A 16,829-nucleotide genomic window follows, 5' to 3' on the forward strand; every position below is an offset into this window, starting at 1 on the left:
AGGTTTTATTACGTTCACTAATGATGACAAAGATGCAGTATAACTGGTTCTTCTTTGTGTTTTTTTTTCTTCCGCGTTGCTTGCAATTATCTTACAACGAGCTGGTCAGATCCATTGCACGCACGTATCTCGTATAAACATATTTTATCTGACATATCCAGTGAATTTTAGTGTTTATGTTGCTTTCATATACATCCCCATAAGTGTCTTATTCGTTAAATGTAAAAAATAGCATTTGAGATAGTTGTGCAATACCATATGTTTGCGTGGACTTCGTTAGTGTAACGTTAAATTGAAAAATAAAAATCCCATACACATTTTAAGATATCGCGCAGAGCTGTAAACCAACGAGTCATTAGTCACATTTTAATGACCATGTTCACAACATTTTTCAGCAACATCGTAATTATATTGACTGTTATACTATAGTAAAGAATTAATGATATGATATCATGTTTGTCTTCTTAGAACTTACCATGCATGTTGGAAATATAAATGTATATGTTTGCCCATTGCCGATACACATCTTCGAGTTTTTAAGTACATACATTTCTTTTGAATGCGCGTTTTCAATATCTTTATTGCTAAAATGCCACTATCCATACTTTCGCTTCCATAATTGTCGATGTAGATATACAGGAAAGTTAAAAACATATAAACCCACTTGAATGTTGGTTCCCAATTAATTGTTCGGCGGTAAGTAGTGATAAATGCCGACATAATTAATATCCGAATGCGTACTTTCAACATGCATATTTCATATTTATAGAATGAAACTGTAAATAATATTTGCAGTTCATACGAATACACTGCTGAAGTTAAGAACATTCCAAATAAACCAAACATTCAGATAAGCTTATTACTCATGATGACATCGATGCATACTTGCTTCAGATGTTATCGACCTGGTGCGCAACGTGCAGGTACCGCCCTTCCGGCCTTTCATACCCGATGACTCGTGCATTCCCGTCCTCCGGACGATGATCGAGACCTGCTGGGTGGAGAACCCCGCCGACAGGCCGAGCTTTGGCCAACTGGAGGAGTCGTTTCGGAGGATACGAGCGTACGTGTTTACCACGTGTGATATTAACCCATTTATGCCTAGCGTCTAGAAAAAAAAGCCTTGGCAAACAGCGTAGACTCAGATGAGACGCCGCATGACGCGTCATCTCACCAGGGTCTGCGCTGTTTGCTTAAGGGAATTTCTGTAAGATATATTCTAAATATAGAAATAAATACGCCAGTCATCCCTAATTTTGAAAATACATTGATCCAATTTAGAAGGATGGGAGCGTCCACTAGGCATAAATGGGTTAAACGCGTATGGGCATCTGAGTTGTGCTCGCATGTATAACGTCCAATGAGATGCGCTCATGCAATCAGATTATCTTTCTTTACAGTCATGAATATGATGTTTTGTTTCGATTATTTTGAAATTCCTTAATCAATCAAAAACAGCATATTTACTTCGATAGGAATCAGAAAGTGCCAGTTCTGTTTACCACATGTAGCCACTTTGCATCGGGTATTCGATCGGCGACAACTTAAATTGATTGAGTCGCGCTTTTTAATCATAGAACGTTTGAGTAATTGCTTAGGTCATTAATACACGATCTTAAATAATTTGCTTTAAATTAATTTACTTGTATTAATTAAACATTTTGAGTCAAATGTATTAAATGTACACAATTAAAATTTATTGATTGCAAAGGATGATTTAACATTTTCAAAACAATAAAGTCAATAATTAATCACACTTACAAGGATTTACACAGAACAAAAACAAATACTGATTACATTTATCTTACCTTTTTACTTTTTTAAACCACATTAGAACATTTTTCACCGATAAAAAGAACACATTTTTGGAATTCCTTTTTCTATTTTTAGAATATCATAATATCAAGATGTACTTCTCTTGTTTATATCCTTGTTTATATTTTTACTATGATCACGAGTAAAACAAAATCGATATTCCACCGAATCCAACACGTTTTCTTTTAGTTTTATGCTTTTTTTTACCGTTTATTTACATTGTAAAAGAGTTTAACTGAAGAATAATGACGTAATTTCGTCAACAAAATGACGTCATTTCGTCCACAAAATGACGTAATTTCGTCCACAAAATGACGCCATATCAATGTATTGAGGCACGCCAGGGGAGAAACTCCAAGAAATGATAACTTTTCAGCAAAAGGGAAACAGCTGTTAAATATTTTCTTTAAAAAGGGGCATAACAGAAACAGAAAATTTGTTCATGTCAGTGTAAGATCGTTTTTTATTTCACTCGTGATCATTATTTTTCTATGATCACTTGTGAAATAACAAACGATCTTACACTGACATGAACAAATATCCTCTATATCTTCAAGTTATTACCCCATGAAGCGTCTGATACACTTTGTGAGTTTACTCAAATGAAAAAGTATGTAAATTTCCTAACTAATACATTTCTGTCTAAACTGCATTTTAATCCTGTTTATTTAAATCGAGTGTTAAATTACAATTCCTCCGGTAAGCTAGGGTTGAGAGCAGGCATGACTCGCTCGAATCTCAACGTCGCAAAATACATACAAAACATAAAAAACGTACATATGTGTTCTTCAACAGGGGCAAGACAACGAACATCATGGACAACCTTCTTCAGCGCATGTCCAATTACGCAGACAACCTTGAGCAACTGGCGTCCGAAAGAACCAAGGCGTACCTCGAAGAGAAACAGAAAGTTGAAGAATTGCTGCACAGGCTTCTACCTAAGTATTACCTGAGTTTTGTTTTTGTATTTTACAATTAAATTAAATAAACGTGCAAGATATCTAAATAAAAGCCACAAGGAACAGGTCAATATGTTTGTACTTTTCACACGCTTACTTATTGATAAAACATGTGCAAAATTATTAAATTTATTTATTCCGTTTCTAATAGTATCAGTAAATATAAGTGTCATACAAGTTTCTATGTATAAACTAACTTATCTTTAGTTAAAGGGATCTTTTCACGCTTTGGTAAATTGACAAAATTGAAAAAAGTTGTTTCAGATTCGCACATTTTCGTTTTAGTTATGATATTTGTGAGGAAACAGTAATACTGAACATTTTCCATGGTCTAATATAGCAATTATATGCATCTTTTGACGATTTTAAAACCTAAAAATTATAAAGCGTTGCAACGCGAAACGATTGAATAATTTGGAGAGTTCTGTTTTTGTCGTTAAATTTTGTGAAACTACGAAGATTGCTTATATAAGTTATAAAATGAGTCAAGCATATGTACTCGGCGGAATAGCTCAGTAGGCTAAAGCGTTTTTACTTCAGGACTCTGGCAGGACTCCAGGGGTCACTGGTTCGAAACCTGCTCCGGGCAATGTTCTTTTCCATTTTTTAATTTTATTCTTGATTTTTTACTGGAGCTTTTACGATCCAATGTTTACATTTATCAATATAAAGCATTTAATGAATAAGTTAAAAAATGCCAAAATCTGTGAAAAGGCCCCTTTAATGTCGGGACTGTCGGTGTATTTCGGTATATTTAGATACGTTTTTGTACAAATTCATATTTAAACATTTCAGATTTATATTTATTTTGTTAAAATAATTATGCATTGTAATAATAGTTTAGAAGTAAATATTGATAATTCCAAAAATAATCGTGTCATACAGGGTTCCTGTGGAATTTGGCAAGTTCTAATTATAACAGTACCGTTAGCAATTCGAGTCGTAGTACATGTTTTGTATATTTTATTCATGACGATTTTACTTTAATTATTGCTAATTTTCCAATTCCCACCCAAACATACCCGGTAACAACTTAATTGTCAAGTTATAGAACTTAATACGTAATGTAGCGTTAATAAAACCGTGAGCTTAGTGTTAAACAAAATAGGCATTAAACGAGAATCTTATCACGTATTCGGCGTAACTGTCAAAAAGGTTTTGACCTAGATTTCTTCTGTCATCAAGAACATTGCTGCCAATAGTCATTCGCCTAATTACACATTGCAAAGACATATAATACATAAATCGTCAGTGCATACTTAGCGTTAGCCACTTGCGTGTTTGTACAAATGCACAATCAATGCATTTTAATGTGTGCATGTTTTGCCAAGTCACATCCTCTTGCTTTTTATTTCACCTAATTGTAGTTTCAAGAGGTGTACAGAAAGTCGGTGAGGCGGTAATAATGTCAGGAGAATCTTAAGTTATGTCAGACATGACTTCTATCTTTGCTAGTGAAATGTAACTCTCTGATTAATGACGTGTCGACACGAGTACTGTGCCAGATACAGCTGACCTGGTTATCAACATTCTTTAGATTTATCATCGTCGGATGCCCACGTTCGACCCATTCCGTTACTCTCCATTTATCGACCGTGGGACATTACGAGCTCTTTTCGCCGTTTTAGAGTGTGTCAAATCCAGTAATTTCATTGGATTCCTCACGGGATATTTTTGATCAATTATACAACCCGTACTATAGAGACTTCGGGTTTGTTGTCAAAATTGCGTCGTCCGTAGAAATGGAATTTCGTCGTTCATGCGTATACTTTAAAATTGAGAATTTAAACGACTTTCAGAGTAAAAGTATCTCTAGTCTCTTACATGGGCGCGATGTCTTTTTAAGCACTCGGACAGGTGGATGGGAAAGCTTGGTGTATCAAATCGCAATTATCCAGGCGAAGCATCGACACCTCCAAAGCGAAATTCGTTTTGTAAACTGCGATTTCGTTGGTCTACTGAAAGGTTACAGTTAAGGTCAAAACGGCGTCTATTGCTTATATTGTCCCACGGCTAATGCTGGAGAGTAACGGAATGAATTAGTCGTGGGTATCCAACGATGAAGATCGATACACTGCCAGTGAATACCATTTATTTCTTAACAATCGGTATATAATGAGAAAACAAAACAAAAATAACACAACAAAACTTGTTTTATAATTAGACTAAACGAATGCTGTGACTGAATTAAGCGAGTCTGTATATAATTAACATAAACCATGCTTGCTTATAAGATCATTACCAACATCAGTTTTGCTACTATACGCATATACAGCCTTACAAGAACAAATTGTAAAATTGTAAAATAGAAGTATGCAATTGCATATAATTAAATGCATATTACGTTACTTATTGTCCAAAGAGAATAAATCAGCCTCTGGACAGGTCGACTCACGCAAGAACGTGATACGACCTAATACAAGATACTCGATAGTTGCATACTCTTGGATCGATTGCCATGTTTAATATTCCAGTAAAGTTTCAGTAAAGTGCAACCGCGCGTTTGAACGGTTAGAAAAATGTCGGATCTGTGTGGGGACTTCATATTACACTTCATGTCGCACTTAACTGAAAATAATACTTATTTGTTTAAAATGATCATGCTACCAATAGAAAACTCTCAACAATGAGCGGGCTCTCCACTTTATCCCATTCAAAATGGTGAAATATTTCAAAATATATAGTTACCAATCTTAACTGGGTCGCGCTTTATTCTCACAACACACAACTTAAAAATTCAAGTGGTATAGACACCGTGGGTTAATTTGAACCTATAAATTTTTACCTCGATTGCATCGAAAGCCTCCGTCTTATTGAAAAGCTCTCGAGTACAATTTCTGGGCCTAGAACCAATACTTGGTCTTGGTGTCTTTGGGGAGATATAAAGAACGTTCCCACAGTTGGGATCGAATTGGTCACCTCCCAGATACCATACCCATTTCACGACGGTGAACTTATTCTGTATTTACCACCATTGATACTAATACGAGAGATTTGCATGTTAGCGGTTATAAGAATACCGACACGAGTAATTTGCACGTAAGCGGTTATAAGGATACAAACAAGAGTGATTTGCATGTTAGCGGTTATTATTATATAAGGACGAGTGTTTTGCATGTAAGCGGTTATTAGGATACTAACACGAGTAGTTTGCATATAAGCGGTTATTAGGATACTAACACGAGTAGTTTGCGTGTAAGCGGTTATTAAGATACTAACACGAGTACTTTGCATGTAAGCGGTTAATAGGATACTAAAACGAGTAGTTTGCATATAAGCGGTTATTAGGATACTAACACGAGTAGTTTGCATGTTAGCGGTTATTAGGATACTAACACGATTGATTTGCATGTTAGCGATTATTAGGATACTTACACGATTGATTTGCATGTTAGCGATTATTGCGAAACTAACACGAGTTATTTGCATGTTAGCGGTTTTTAGGATACTAACACGAGTGATTTGCATGTTGGCGGTTATAAGATACTAACACGATTGATTTGCATGTTTGTGGTTATTAGGACACTAACACAAGGGGTTTGCATGTTAGCGGTATTAGGATACTGACACGGGTGATTTGCATGTTTATGGTTATTAGGATACTAACACAAGGGGTTTGCATGTTAGCGATATTAGGATACTCACACGAGTGATTTGCATGTTAGCGGTTATAAGGATACTAACACGGGTGGTTTCCATGTTAAGGTCTGTTGCATGCCAACTGCAGGCCGGAAAATCCGTCATACCGGAGACGTTTGATTGCGTCACCGTCTACTTCTCTGATATTGTCGGCTTCACATCGATCTGTAGCAGAAGCGCGCCTATCGAGGTAACACCGAATTAAGGGTATATAATGTTTGAAACATATTATTTGTAAGCACACACCTGTGTCGCCGAATAAGAGTAAAGAAGATAAAACAAAGGAGGGGATTATCTTTATATCATGAACTGTTCATGGCATAACAATATTGTTTATGCCTTTATATTTCGGAATTCCATGGCAATTGTGAATGTTCAAGTAGCAATCGTCTTTCGAATATATAATATTAAATCAGTGAATATTGAAAATGTTGAACAACTATTGTTATTATCAATTCTTTTATACATTGTTCGCAGAAAGTTCTTTGCGACCTTTTCAGTTCGTTTTCTGAATACAAATTCGCTGATTTGTTTCGTTTGTTAGCTCGTTTAGATCTTTTGTCTTTAAGTTCCTTTTTCTAATTCAATACATTTTGTACACAGGTCGTCGACTTTTTGAATGACCTCTACACAGCGTTTGACAACGCCATTGAGAAGTTTAGCGTTTATAAGGCAAGTCTTTACCAGATATATTTATTTGTACACTAGTTTATAAAAAAATAATGATATATGCAGTCATTAAATAATTAAAACTATTTACATCAGTAACTGACCTATAGATCTATGGGATATGTCTAACTATGCATTACTCATATTTTCATTAATTACTTTGCGTCTTCTTTTAAAATGTTAAAAGCCATAAAAGCCATCATCAACTCGTTCGTTATATTGCAGCAAACAGAGAAAACTTTTATTTGCAATTAGCATTATATATCATCGAGCAAAAAGGTGTAAGGAATTTGTGAAGTTTCGAGCCAAAACAGCCATTAAGGTACATTAAGTAACACGATAGCGTTATCAAAGTGTTTAGCAAATTAGATATTCGATCATAAATGGCCGTTAATTATGTATATCGTCCCATACGCGCAGATACTCATATTGTTTCATCTTGCATTGAGCAGACTAGCTTCTTAATCTTTTATTTCACAAAAAAATGTCTGAGTAGTAGATATATGGTCAATATAATCATTCTCTTAAGATAAATGCTAGATGACAAACACAGCGTTTGTACAAGAAATGAACGTTAAAAGCCCTTTACGGCGTCTTATTCATCCCGTTCCATTTGATAAATGAATTGCATATTATATTAGATAGTTATGTACGATTAACAACAAACTTTCAATGATTAAAGATAACTCCGCCCGTTGTAAAACTTCTCATTAACAACATTGAACATATCATCCTGAATCGCATTACGCAATAGAACAAAATAGTACATGAAACATATTGGTTTAACTCTAATAAATATTAAGGCATAATATATAGAACCGAAAGATGTTTGCATCATCTGAGTTTTATCCGCCGAAACTCAATATTTTTGTTCTTATGGCTAGCTATTTAGAAATTCGTACTAGCTGTGGTTTATTCTCCACCTTTAACAACTTTAAATAGATATTTATTAGCAGATAAACGCCTAGAAATAAAAAACTACGGGTTAATAACATAAAGCAGCTATTGTTCACACGACACGTGGAAGGTAAGTACTTATGTGTAGATAAGCACATAGTTAACGCCCATTGTTTCAGGTGGAGACAATAGGTGACGCTTACATGTGCGTTTCCGGTCTCCCGGAACGCATCGGGAACAGTCACGTGACCGAGATCGCCGACATGTCGCTGGCAATCTTGGAAACAGTGGGGGTCTTCATCATCCGGCACCTGCCAAATGAGCACATGCGCGTGCGGATCGGCCTCAACTCAGGTCAGGCATTGATCCAAATTTAAGCTTTACAATTGTTTTTAAACCATCTTGAGAGCGCCAAATGTAAAAGTTCTGGCTAAAATGTAATCTACATTCCCAGTCTATGTTTGGAAAATGTCTCTCATAACATATTTTTGTGTGGTTTCACATGCGTTTAAAACATTTAGAAATTTAAAAATTGAAAAACAAAAGATTTACCAAAGACAAATAAGATTTTTTTAAACGGAATCAAGAATATGGTTATTGAATTTGCAAGTCAAATCATGGGTTAAATACGCGTTTGTGAATGAAGACAAAAATGTGTGTGGGTAAATTCTAATGCCTTCTACTGAGATTTTGTGAAGTTTCGTATAAACATGTGTTCACAATACGGGTGCTCTTCTTGATTAGGTCCCGTCGTCGCCGGCGTTGTCGGCCTCACGATGCCCCGGTACTGTCTGTTTGGTGACACTGTAAATACTGCATCGCGTATGGAGTCCACCTCGCTACGTAAGTCTCTTGATGCATTGCTTCACCTATGTGTATGTCAATGATTGTTAATCCTTTGTTTATAATATTATTTATAATAATATAATGCATGTCTTTTTGACTTATTGCATAAATCACTACGTAATTTCATCATGTCGTTAGCTAATATGATTGACTATGCTGGTATGGTTAAACAGCAGAGTACGGTGCGCTAACAAGTTAAAATAGTAGATTTTACAAACAATATCACGACCATCATTTACTGATAGCATAATGATTTTTATTGTTTACGTTCCAGCTATGAGGATTCACCTGTCAGAATCAACCGCGCAGTTGCTACAAACGTTTCCCGAATATGTAATAGAACCAAGGGAGAAAATTGAAGTAAAGGTACAATCAAATTTTGCACAATCATATGGTACCGATTGAAATCCTTCTTCTGACATTCGTCGCTGCTTCTTTGTGCCCACTCCAAGTGATGCTGTAGTCATTCTAAAATCCCTGTCTACATATCTACAACCATCCCTGCCCGCTTCATTGTCACCATTCCGCTCGACTTCACCAGCACTGTCTCTTTCATTGCCACCATTTGTACCCGTGTAACTGCCACTATCCCTGTTTCGTTTCTGAATATCTCTTTTACTTTCGTCTTCGTAACTGTAATAGTACTCCTCTTTTTCATGGCCACAATCCAATTTTTCCAAATCCAACTGTTTATGTCTACTTAACTTGAACCACCAAAAGCTTTTTCCTTGCAACAACTCTTGTCATTATTAATGCCATCATACAGTTATCTCTTACTGTTATCATTTCTGTCTCCCAAACAGCCAACCATTCCTTTATACATCACTGCAATTATTTAAGTTTCTCTCGCTGCCACCTTCCTTATCATAGTCAGAGTCATCATCCTTTCCTGACTTACTGCCACCATCACTGTCTTCTCACCGCCACTATTCATCTTGTCTCCCGAACCTCAACCATCCGGTTATAGCCCAAAGCCACCATAATTTCTCTTTCACTCTAAACATTCGTCACTTTTCTGCAACGGCCAAAATCACTTAATCAAATGATAGCCAACATAAATGTATCTTGCACTCAAACAATTCCTTTCTCAGCTCTACATTCAATCCTGTCAAACTCACTGCAACGATCTCCGTCATTATCACTGCCATCATCCCTATTAGCTTTAAAGCGACCATCCTCGTCATTCTCAACCATTCATGTCTCACTGGGCCCTTATCTGCTATTTTTCCTGCGAAAACACCATACACATCACTGCATTATCTATGTCTCTCAAATGATTCCACCAATATATCTCTCCCGGCAACCACAAGTGTCTATTAAACTGCAACAACAAGTGTTATCCTCACTGTTACCAACTATGCCAGTAATTGTCACATTATTTGTACTCTCACAGCCACCAACCATGTCTCCTTTATTGTCATCTTCACAGTTTTCATTCATATCATACTCACTTTCATATTATCCTTCCATCCTCAATACTGCTTTCCATAACATTCTTACTACCACATTATTTGTCATCCTCACTGCTTCTTAAGTGATTCACTGTGATTTTCACTACCAAAATCGCGCTGTAACCATCTCCTTCTCATTTCAACCTCCCTGTCATCGTCACAATAATTTATGTCTCCGTTACAGCAACAATCGAATTCATTATCACTGGCATCATTTATGTTATGCTCACTGGCGTCTTACAGCTCATTTTACGTTGCAAAAGTACAATATATGTATCCTTAAATGCCACCATCCATGTTTCCCCCACCGACATCAGTATGATCTTACTTACTACCATCCTCTTTATATCACTGAATGCCACAATGCATGTATCCCTCGCTGCCACCACACATGTCTCCTTCAATCCCACCATGCATATACCGTCGCTTCCACCATCCACGTTGCCCAAGCTGCCACCAGCCGAATTGCTCCAACAGCCAATAGCCAGGTCTCCCTCACCGCCATGAGCCGAGCCACGTACCTCTTACGGCAACCATTCATATATCTCTCACTAACACAAACACAAATGTCTCCTTCACATCCATCATGGAAGTCTTCTTTTGTTGAACCATCCATATATATTTCACTACTACCAACACTGCGGCGTTTATTTCTTCCTACATGTTATCTTTCTCAATTTCCCTTGTCTTTCACTGGCACCATTATGTCTATCTCACAGACACCATCCATGTCTCTCTCAATATCATCATAAATGTCTCCTTGAATGCTACCATCTGCGTTTCCCTTTCTGCCGTAATGAAGGCTTTTCTCTTTTCAACCATCGTGTCTCCATATATCCTTTACCACTACAATCATCTATGTCTTCCAATATGGCAAAAGCCTGTTTTAGTCATTAAAGCGTCCATCTCGCAAAATTGTATTTGTACATTCTTCTCATATGTGTATATATTACGTTAGTTATTGTTAAAAGTTTCTTCACCTGATAGAAATAGATTCAGAAGCAAATACTTTCTGTATGATATTATATTTTCAGGGAAAGGGGCTGATGAACACCTATTGGTTGAACGAATCAATGAAAACGTGTCAGACGCCCTAAAGTAACGTGTCTGAGAATAGATTCCGAAAAACTAACAGTTTGTTTATAACATGAACATACAATTTTCATAATAACCAGCGTATGCATATTTAAAGATATTGATGTAATATTACGTAGGTTAGTCCTGACTCTTGAAGTCACCGTTCATTATCATAACATTCCTGAAACAGTTATATTTTAAGAATTCGAATTAGACTATATACGTACTGAAACCTAACATCAGAACCTTCTTTTCTGGAAGAAAACACTTAATGAACGCAAATAAAAACTCTCGTATTATTTGTGAATAGCCCTTACTCTCAAAGTATCGGTCCTCCCCATAGTATCGTGCCTTTAATCCTTCAAGAAATGCAGGACAGTTAATGTTGTTTTTTTCAATGTTTAGAAGTTGGTATATATTTGATGGTTATCCATAACTATTACGACGATCATTTTTCCGGTGTTAGTTGGAAAGTAGATCATGTTTATTCCAGGGTGATGCTATGCCTTTAATTACGTATCACAATTATGTTAGTTTGTTTATGGATTCATAGCATCTTTTTCAAATATTTTATTCATTTTTCCATTAAGTTACTTTTTTAGAACAAGCACATGCGCATAGTATAAAATCTTTGCAACCAATCAGAAGGGCCGATACTATGACAAAAATTGCACATGAAAAAGATAATTACATGGAGATAAGTCTAGCAAGTATTTTGTCAAAACATTGCCGATTTAAATGCAGTTTTCATTGTTATGTCCAAGAATTCACATTGAACTATAGGGACATAAAACACAAGCGTGTTTTGGTATTTGTTCACTTCAAAATTCGTATGTATTCTTTAAGAGGACCGATACTACGGATAGACATGCTAAGTATTATGCTGAAATGTATTGTATTGTTGATATTTCATAAAGTGGTGCTAAAATGATCGTTGTTATTTTTTCAATTTATTTCAGATTGGACTTATGTAACTCTCCGTTGGCCATTATAATATCATATTGACTAGCAATGCCACACCTTAAAAAATGATAGTTATAAACAACGCCTTTGAGCATTTGCTAAAAATCACAAAGCGATTTTGACGAACAAATGTCTTTCGTAAGTAAAATGTTAGAGGTTGTTTTGCACATGAACCAATCATTATAAAAGAAAAAAAATCCGTTGAAATAAAAACTTGTCCATAGTAACCGTGTTTTGTTCTCCACACGTGCAAAAACGGGGAAATCAAGCCATGTTCACACATGTGTGCTTGTTGCATTGTTGACAGTCGGCGCAGTACATTTCCGAGAGGATGTCCCAAGGTCCAAACACTGTAATGAAACGAAGGTGTTTAATAAAACTAAGCAACATACAATTTACCATTCACTTCACCTAACGCAGAACATTACTTTTATTTAAGTACATAAACTAAATCAATACATAACAGCGTTATCTTATTATGTCAAAAAAATATAATTTAATGAAATGCATACGTTTTTTATTATTTAATTATTACCTCATTATATTTCCCTGTATGGATTGTGTATCAATATTAATATGTGTTTTAAATTAACACTGAACTTAGCTGGCGCGTGACGCATATATCTATAGTATCTTTCCGAAACCAATTCCGTAGATGATTGCGTTTGCGCAGTACCGTTTCACACAACTTCACAAGCGATTATGCTGACAGTAGGCACAGTACATGGCTGCAAGTTTAGTTAAGCCATCCCGAAAAAACTTAGGTATATTCAATCTTATTAGCCCTGGTTTGCAATTTTTTGTCTTGATTTGTGTAAGCATCATGATAATGTGCATGTCGCGGAAACAATGGATTGTTCTTAATTTCACACGCAATGTGAGATTTATTATAGAGAACAAATATTTCCGTTTTAAATAACCATATTGTCTATTGTTTTTAGACCATTACAATTACGTTATATAAAACAAAACGATATTGCGTCCTAAAGCATAACACTTTTAATATACCTAAGAATTCACGTACGCAACATAAGCAAGACAATTTGTAAATCGCCGTAGAGAAAAATATAAAGCGAAAATTAAATAAAGCGTCGTGCAAGAAAATTTATTTTTAATTTTGATTTTGAGACGCTTTTCTTAATTAACGTCGATTTCATGTTATGTTGGTCATAATATACACTACTAATAGCACTATGGTATTTGCTTGATAGCCGCGCGTAATACATACAAACGAGTTTTTGTGATAAGAAGTTGATAAGAATAAGAATTTGTAAACTAAATTTCAATTTTAACAAAATCTTATCATTATAATTAATTATTTTGGCAAGTTTGTTGCTGAACGACTGTTGGGTGTCTGACACTGATTACTGTAGACTTGCAGACTGCGAACAGACACCGATTTATTCCTTTAGTATGACGTCTTCTGCGTTGTTTGATACCAAGATTCACAAATATCGGGTAGTAACCTGTCATTCTCTATATGATTATATTTATATATTTATTACATGCCATACCCTGTTTCCCATGTAATATAACCATTACGAATATCGACCAATATGTTATGCCATTTGGATTATGCCATACACATTCACAGAAAAAATGTCGTACTATTACAGGTATCGTAACTCCATATGGGTCATTCCACAGTTCAGATGTGCCTTCGTCTGGTCGTGCGAATGATTATGATAAGATTTAATGTATATGTATATATGTAAAGAATGTTTTATATATTGTTTACCAAATGGACAAGTTTTAGGGTTTTGAGAATGGGGTAGCAGCTGGGGTTCAGCAACTTATTCAGGATACCCGTGGTTTTGAAAGTTCGAAAAAAAGCTAAAAAAATACATATTAATGAATGAACATAAACAAATCGACTTAATCTGTATTCGTTTGCGAAAAAACGTATTATTTATTTTTAAGTATTTTTATAACCACGACTCAACAAGAACCCATGAGTCAACCAGAAACACCCATATCATATCACGTATTGGGTTTCAAAGGAAATGAGTCCCACATTATAGACGATGATTCTCAATCTCCATGAGAACAGAGCATCCATATACTTTCATATAAATAAATCGAGGGTTGCACATGCTTAGAACTAAAGAACTATATGTAAGAAGCACTAGGCCACCCAGGTGTTTTTGTAACCCTTCCCACTTTTTTGTTTACTCCATCCAAGAGGGTTATAGCAAGGGTTATACTTTCTATCAATTAATACAAACATAAATTCAGAAGTAAATATTTTATCGTGTGTTTATTTCCGAGATTTAGTTTAAACCGTACACAATAATTGATAATGCGTGTTAACATACATATGTATTTGCGTTTTAAAAGGATAAATAATCGACTGTGAATATTCAGCTTACATATTGTTTTATTTTTATAATACATTTATATAGCGCCCTTTTCATACTCGAGATGTGCGTTCAAAGGCGCTTTACAGTTGTCCGTTAATATCTTGGCGCAGTATGCAGCCACGGCACATTGGCTAATTTCCCTCACAGGTATCCATTTATACACCTGGGTGGAGAGGAGCAGATGTGGGATAAATTTCTTGCTCAAGGAAATTCCAGTGGTCGGGGCGTCCTACCATTAGACCACTGCTCCCACATATGCATACAAATCTGAATAAAAAAATGAACATAAGCAAAAAAATAACAACTCATATTTTAAGGTTCATCCTGTTATCAGTATATAGATAAATTAATTATAAATTCATACAATAAGCTTGTCAGTTCGTTAAGAAAGATAAATACAGTCAAAGACCGAATGCCGAGATTAACCTCGTACGTATACGTGACCTTGTCAAAATTATGACTAGAATGAAAAAAGGCGATTCTAAAGTTAAAATGACGACTCTCTTATGCTAATACTTATCAATGCATTTATTTGTTATCGGAATGACAGTTATTTGCCGAACCGGTTCAAATTGAGCAATTTAAAGTTTAAATATAGACATTTTTACATCAATTTTTGGATCCGATGTCCGCACATTTTACTGAATCTTATACTATTACACCAAAAAGCGACGTTATACATGTTAACTCATCAAAACAAAAATAATATAATTGTTTTGACGTTAACGATGGTAAGAATAAATATTCCACCGGAGCAATTTAAATCTTTTAAGTATTAACAAACATATCATTTTTTAATAACTCAGTTCATTCGAGTATAATTCAATTTAATGATATCATCAATTTAAATCAATATCGGTTGCGGGCTACAACAAAAGTTTTATATAGCCCATATTTTGTTTGAAACGATCAATAACACCGGCTGCCAAATCTTAATGACAGCATTCTTAATATATGTCGTATATTTAAACAGGTGTTTCCCTCCCGTCTTTTAGCACAGAATCGATTGAGATATCGCTTATTTTCCGATGTCTTCGTGCAATCCCCTCAGGGGTCGAGGACAACCGCTTATCCGCGTCGTTGCTTGGGGACAGCGTCTTTTCGCGATGGATGTCAGCCACACACGTGATCTGTTGCTCGGCCGAGTTGTCTATGACATTGTCTTCGATAGCGCTTGCCACACGTATCGAAAACACGGGACAAAGATTTATTAACTCAAAACAAGATGATTCATCATCCGTTGTGTTTCTACTAGAAACACGATCTTTACCGTGAAACCTTTGTGTATACTCCTTTGGATCGGAATTTATGGAATGGCAGTTTTGCTGTTTCGTTGTTTTTGAAGTTTCATCGATGCTGTTTTGTGATTTTACTTTCTTAATTGTTCTTTTGCTTCTTTGAGAACTTTTACCATATGGCGAGTTCTGGATCATCTTTTCGGTGTCAACTCTAATGTTCAAGCTCATTTTATGTTTGTTCTGTTTGGCTTTACCGGCTAATGCTGGCTTTATGAGTAACCTTTTAGAATTTTGTCTATACACAGACCCAGATAAAGGTGGTAGTTTTTGTGCCTTTTCACTCTTATCAGAGTTATAAGTGTTACTGGATATATCGGTTTCAACGTTGCCAACGGCATTGGTGCTTACGTCTTCTTCACTGAATGAAACATTCTGTAAAAGTTTTAGATCCATTCTTTCGGAATCTGTCTCTGTTTTATTATTGGCATTTAGACCGCCCAAATAACTTTCATCAACATCAGTACCGGTATCATTAACGGAGTCAATTATTATCGTGAAACCATTTGCCAAGGCCTGAGCATATTTGTCATCCCACAGATTAAAACTGAGGCAGCCTTTCCTCACAGTCGCTGCTTGCTCATTCCGTTGGCTCTGTTGACTGACGGAAGAGGCGTTCGACCTCGCCACTGTGGTTGATTGGATATCGCCAAACATGTCGGAGGTTATTTTTTTTATTTCAGCATCGACGGACATATACTTCGCCTCCTCTTGATCCGGCGGACTAAACGAAAATGGCACAGAGGATTTGTAGCCGTATGGTGTAGGGGAGAGGTCATTGTCGTCGGACTCTGATTCCTCGAGCTGCCCTATTGTCAAACAAGTTAAATAAAAAAGGAATTAACTTTTTTCATATAT

General features: G+C 35.8%; 2 protein-coding genes across 2 annotated transcripts in view; one reads left to right on the plus strand and one right to left on the minus strand.

Moving 5' to 3' along the window:
• The window catches only part of LOC127846134 (atrial natriuretic peptide receptor 1-like), a 47,389-nt gene extending 35,104 nt beyond the window's left edge, over positions 1 to 12,285 (plus strand). The window contains exons 14-21 of the mRNA XM_052377311.1: positions 886 to 1,063; positions 2,611 to 2,757; positions 6,480 to 6,603; positions 7,017 to 7,085; positions 8,159 to 8,333; positions 8,724 to 8,822; positions 9,100 to 9,191; positions 11,311 to 12,285. Coding sequence (XP_052233271.1) covers positions 886 to 1,063; positions 2,611 to 2,757; positions 6,480 to 6,603; positions 7,017 to 7,085; positions 8,159 to 8,333; positions 8,724 to 8,822; positions 9,100 to 9,191; positions 11,311 to 11,373 — 947 coding nt within the window. The 3' untranslated portion in view covers positions 11,374 to 12,285. The remainder of the gene's footprint in view (positions 1 to 885; positions 1,064 to 2,610; positions 2,758 to 6,479; positions 6,604 to 7,016; positions 7,086 to 8,158; positions 8,334 to 8,723; positions 8,823 to 9,099; positions 9,192 to 11,310) is intronic.
• A 2,299-nt stretch (positions 12,286 to 14,584) lies between these two features.
• Positions 14,585 to 16,829, minus strand: part of LOC127846135 (uncharacterized) — a 45,073-nt gene continuing 42,828 nt past the window's right edge. Inside the window, exon 19 of the mRNA XM_052377312.1 lies at positions 14,585 to 16,780. Coding sequence (XP_052233272.1) covers positions 15,642 to 16,780 — 1,139 coding nt within the window. The 3' untranslated portion in view covers positions 14,585 to 15,641. The remainder of the gene's footprint in view (positions 16,781 to 16,829) is intronic.

This window comes from Dreissena polymorpha, chromosome 9, assembly GCF_020536995.1.
Source record: "Dreissena polymorpha isolate Duluth1 chromosome 9, UMN_Dpol_1.0, whole genome shotgun sequence".
NCBI lineage: Eukaryota > Metazoa > Mollusca > Bivalvia > Myida > Dreissenidae > Dreissena > Dreissena polymorpha.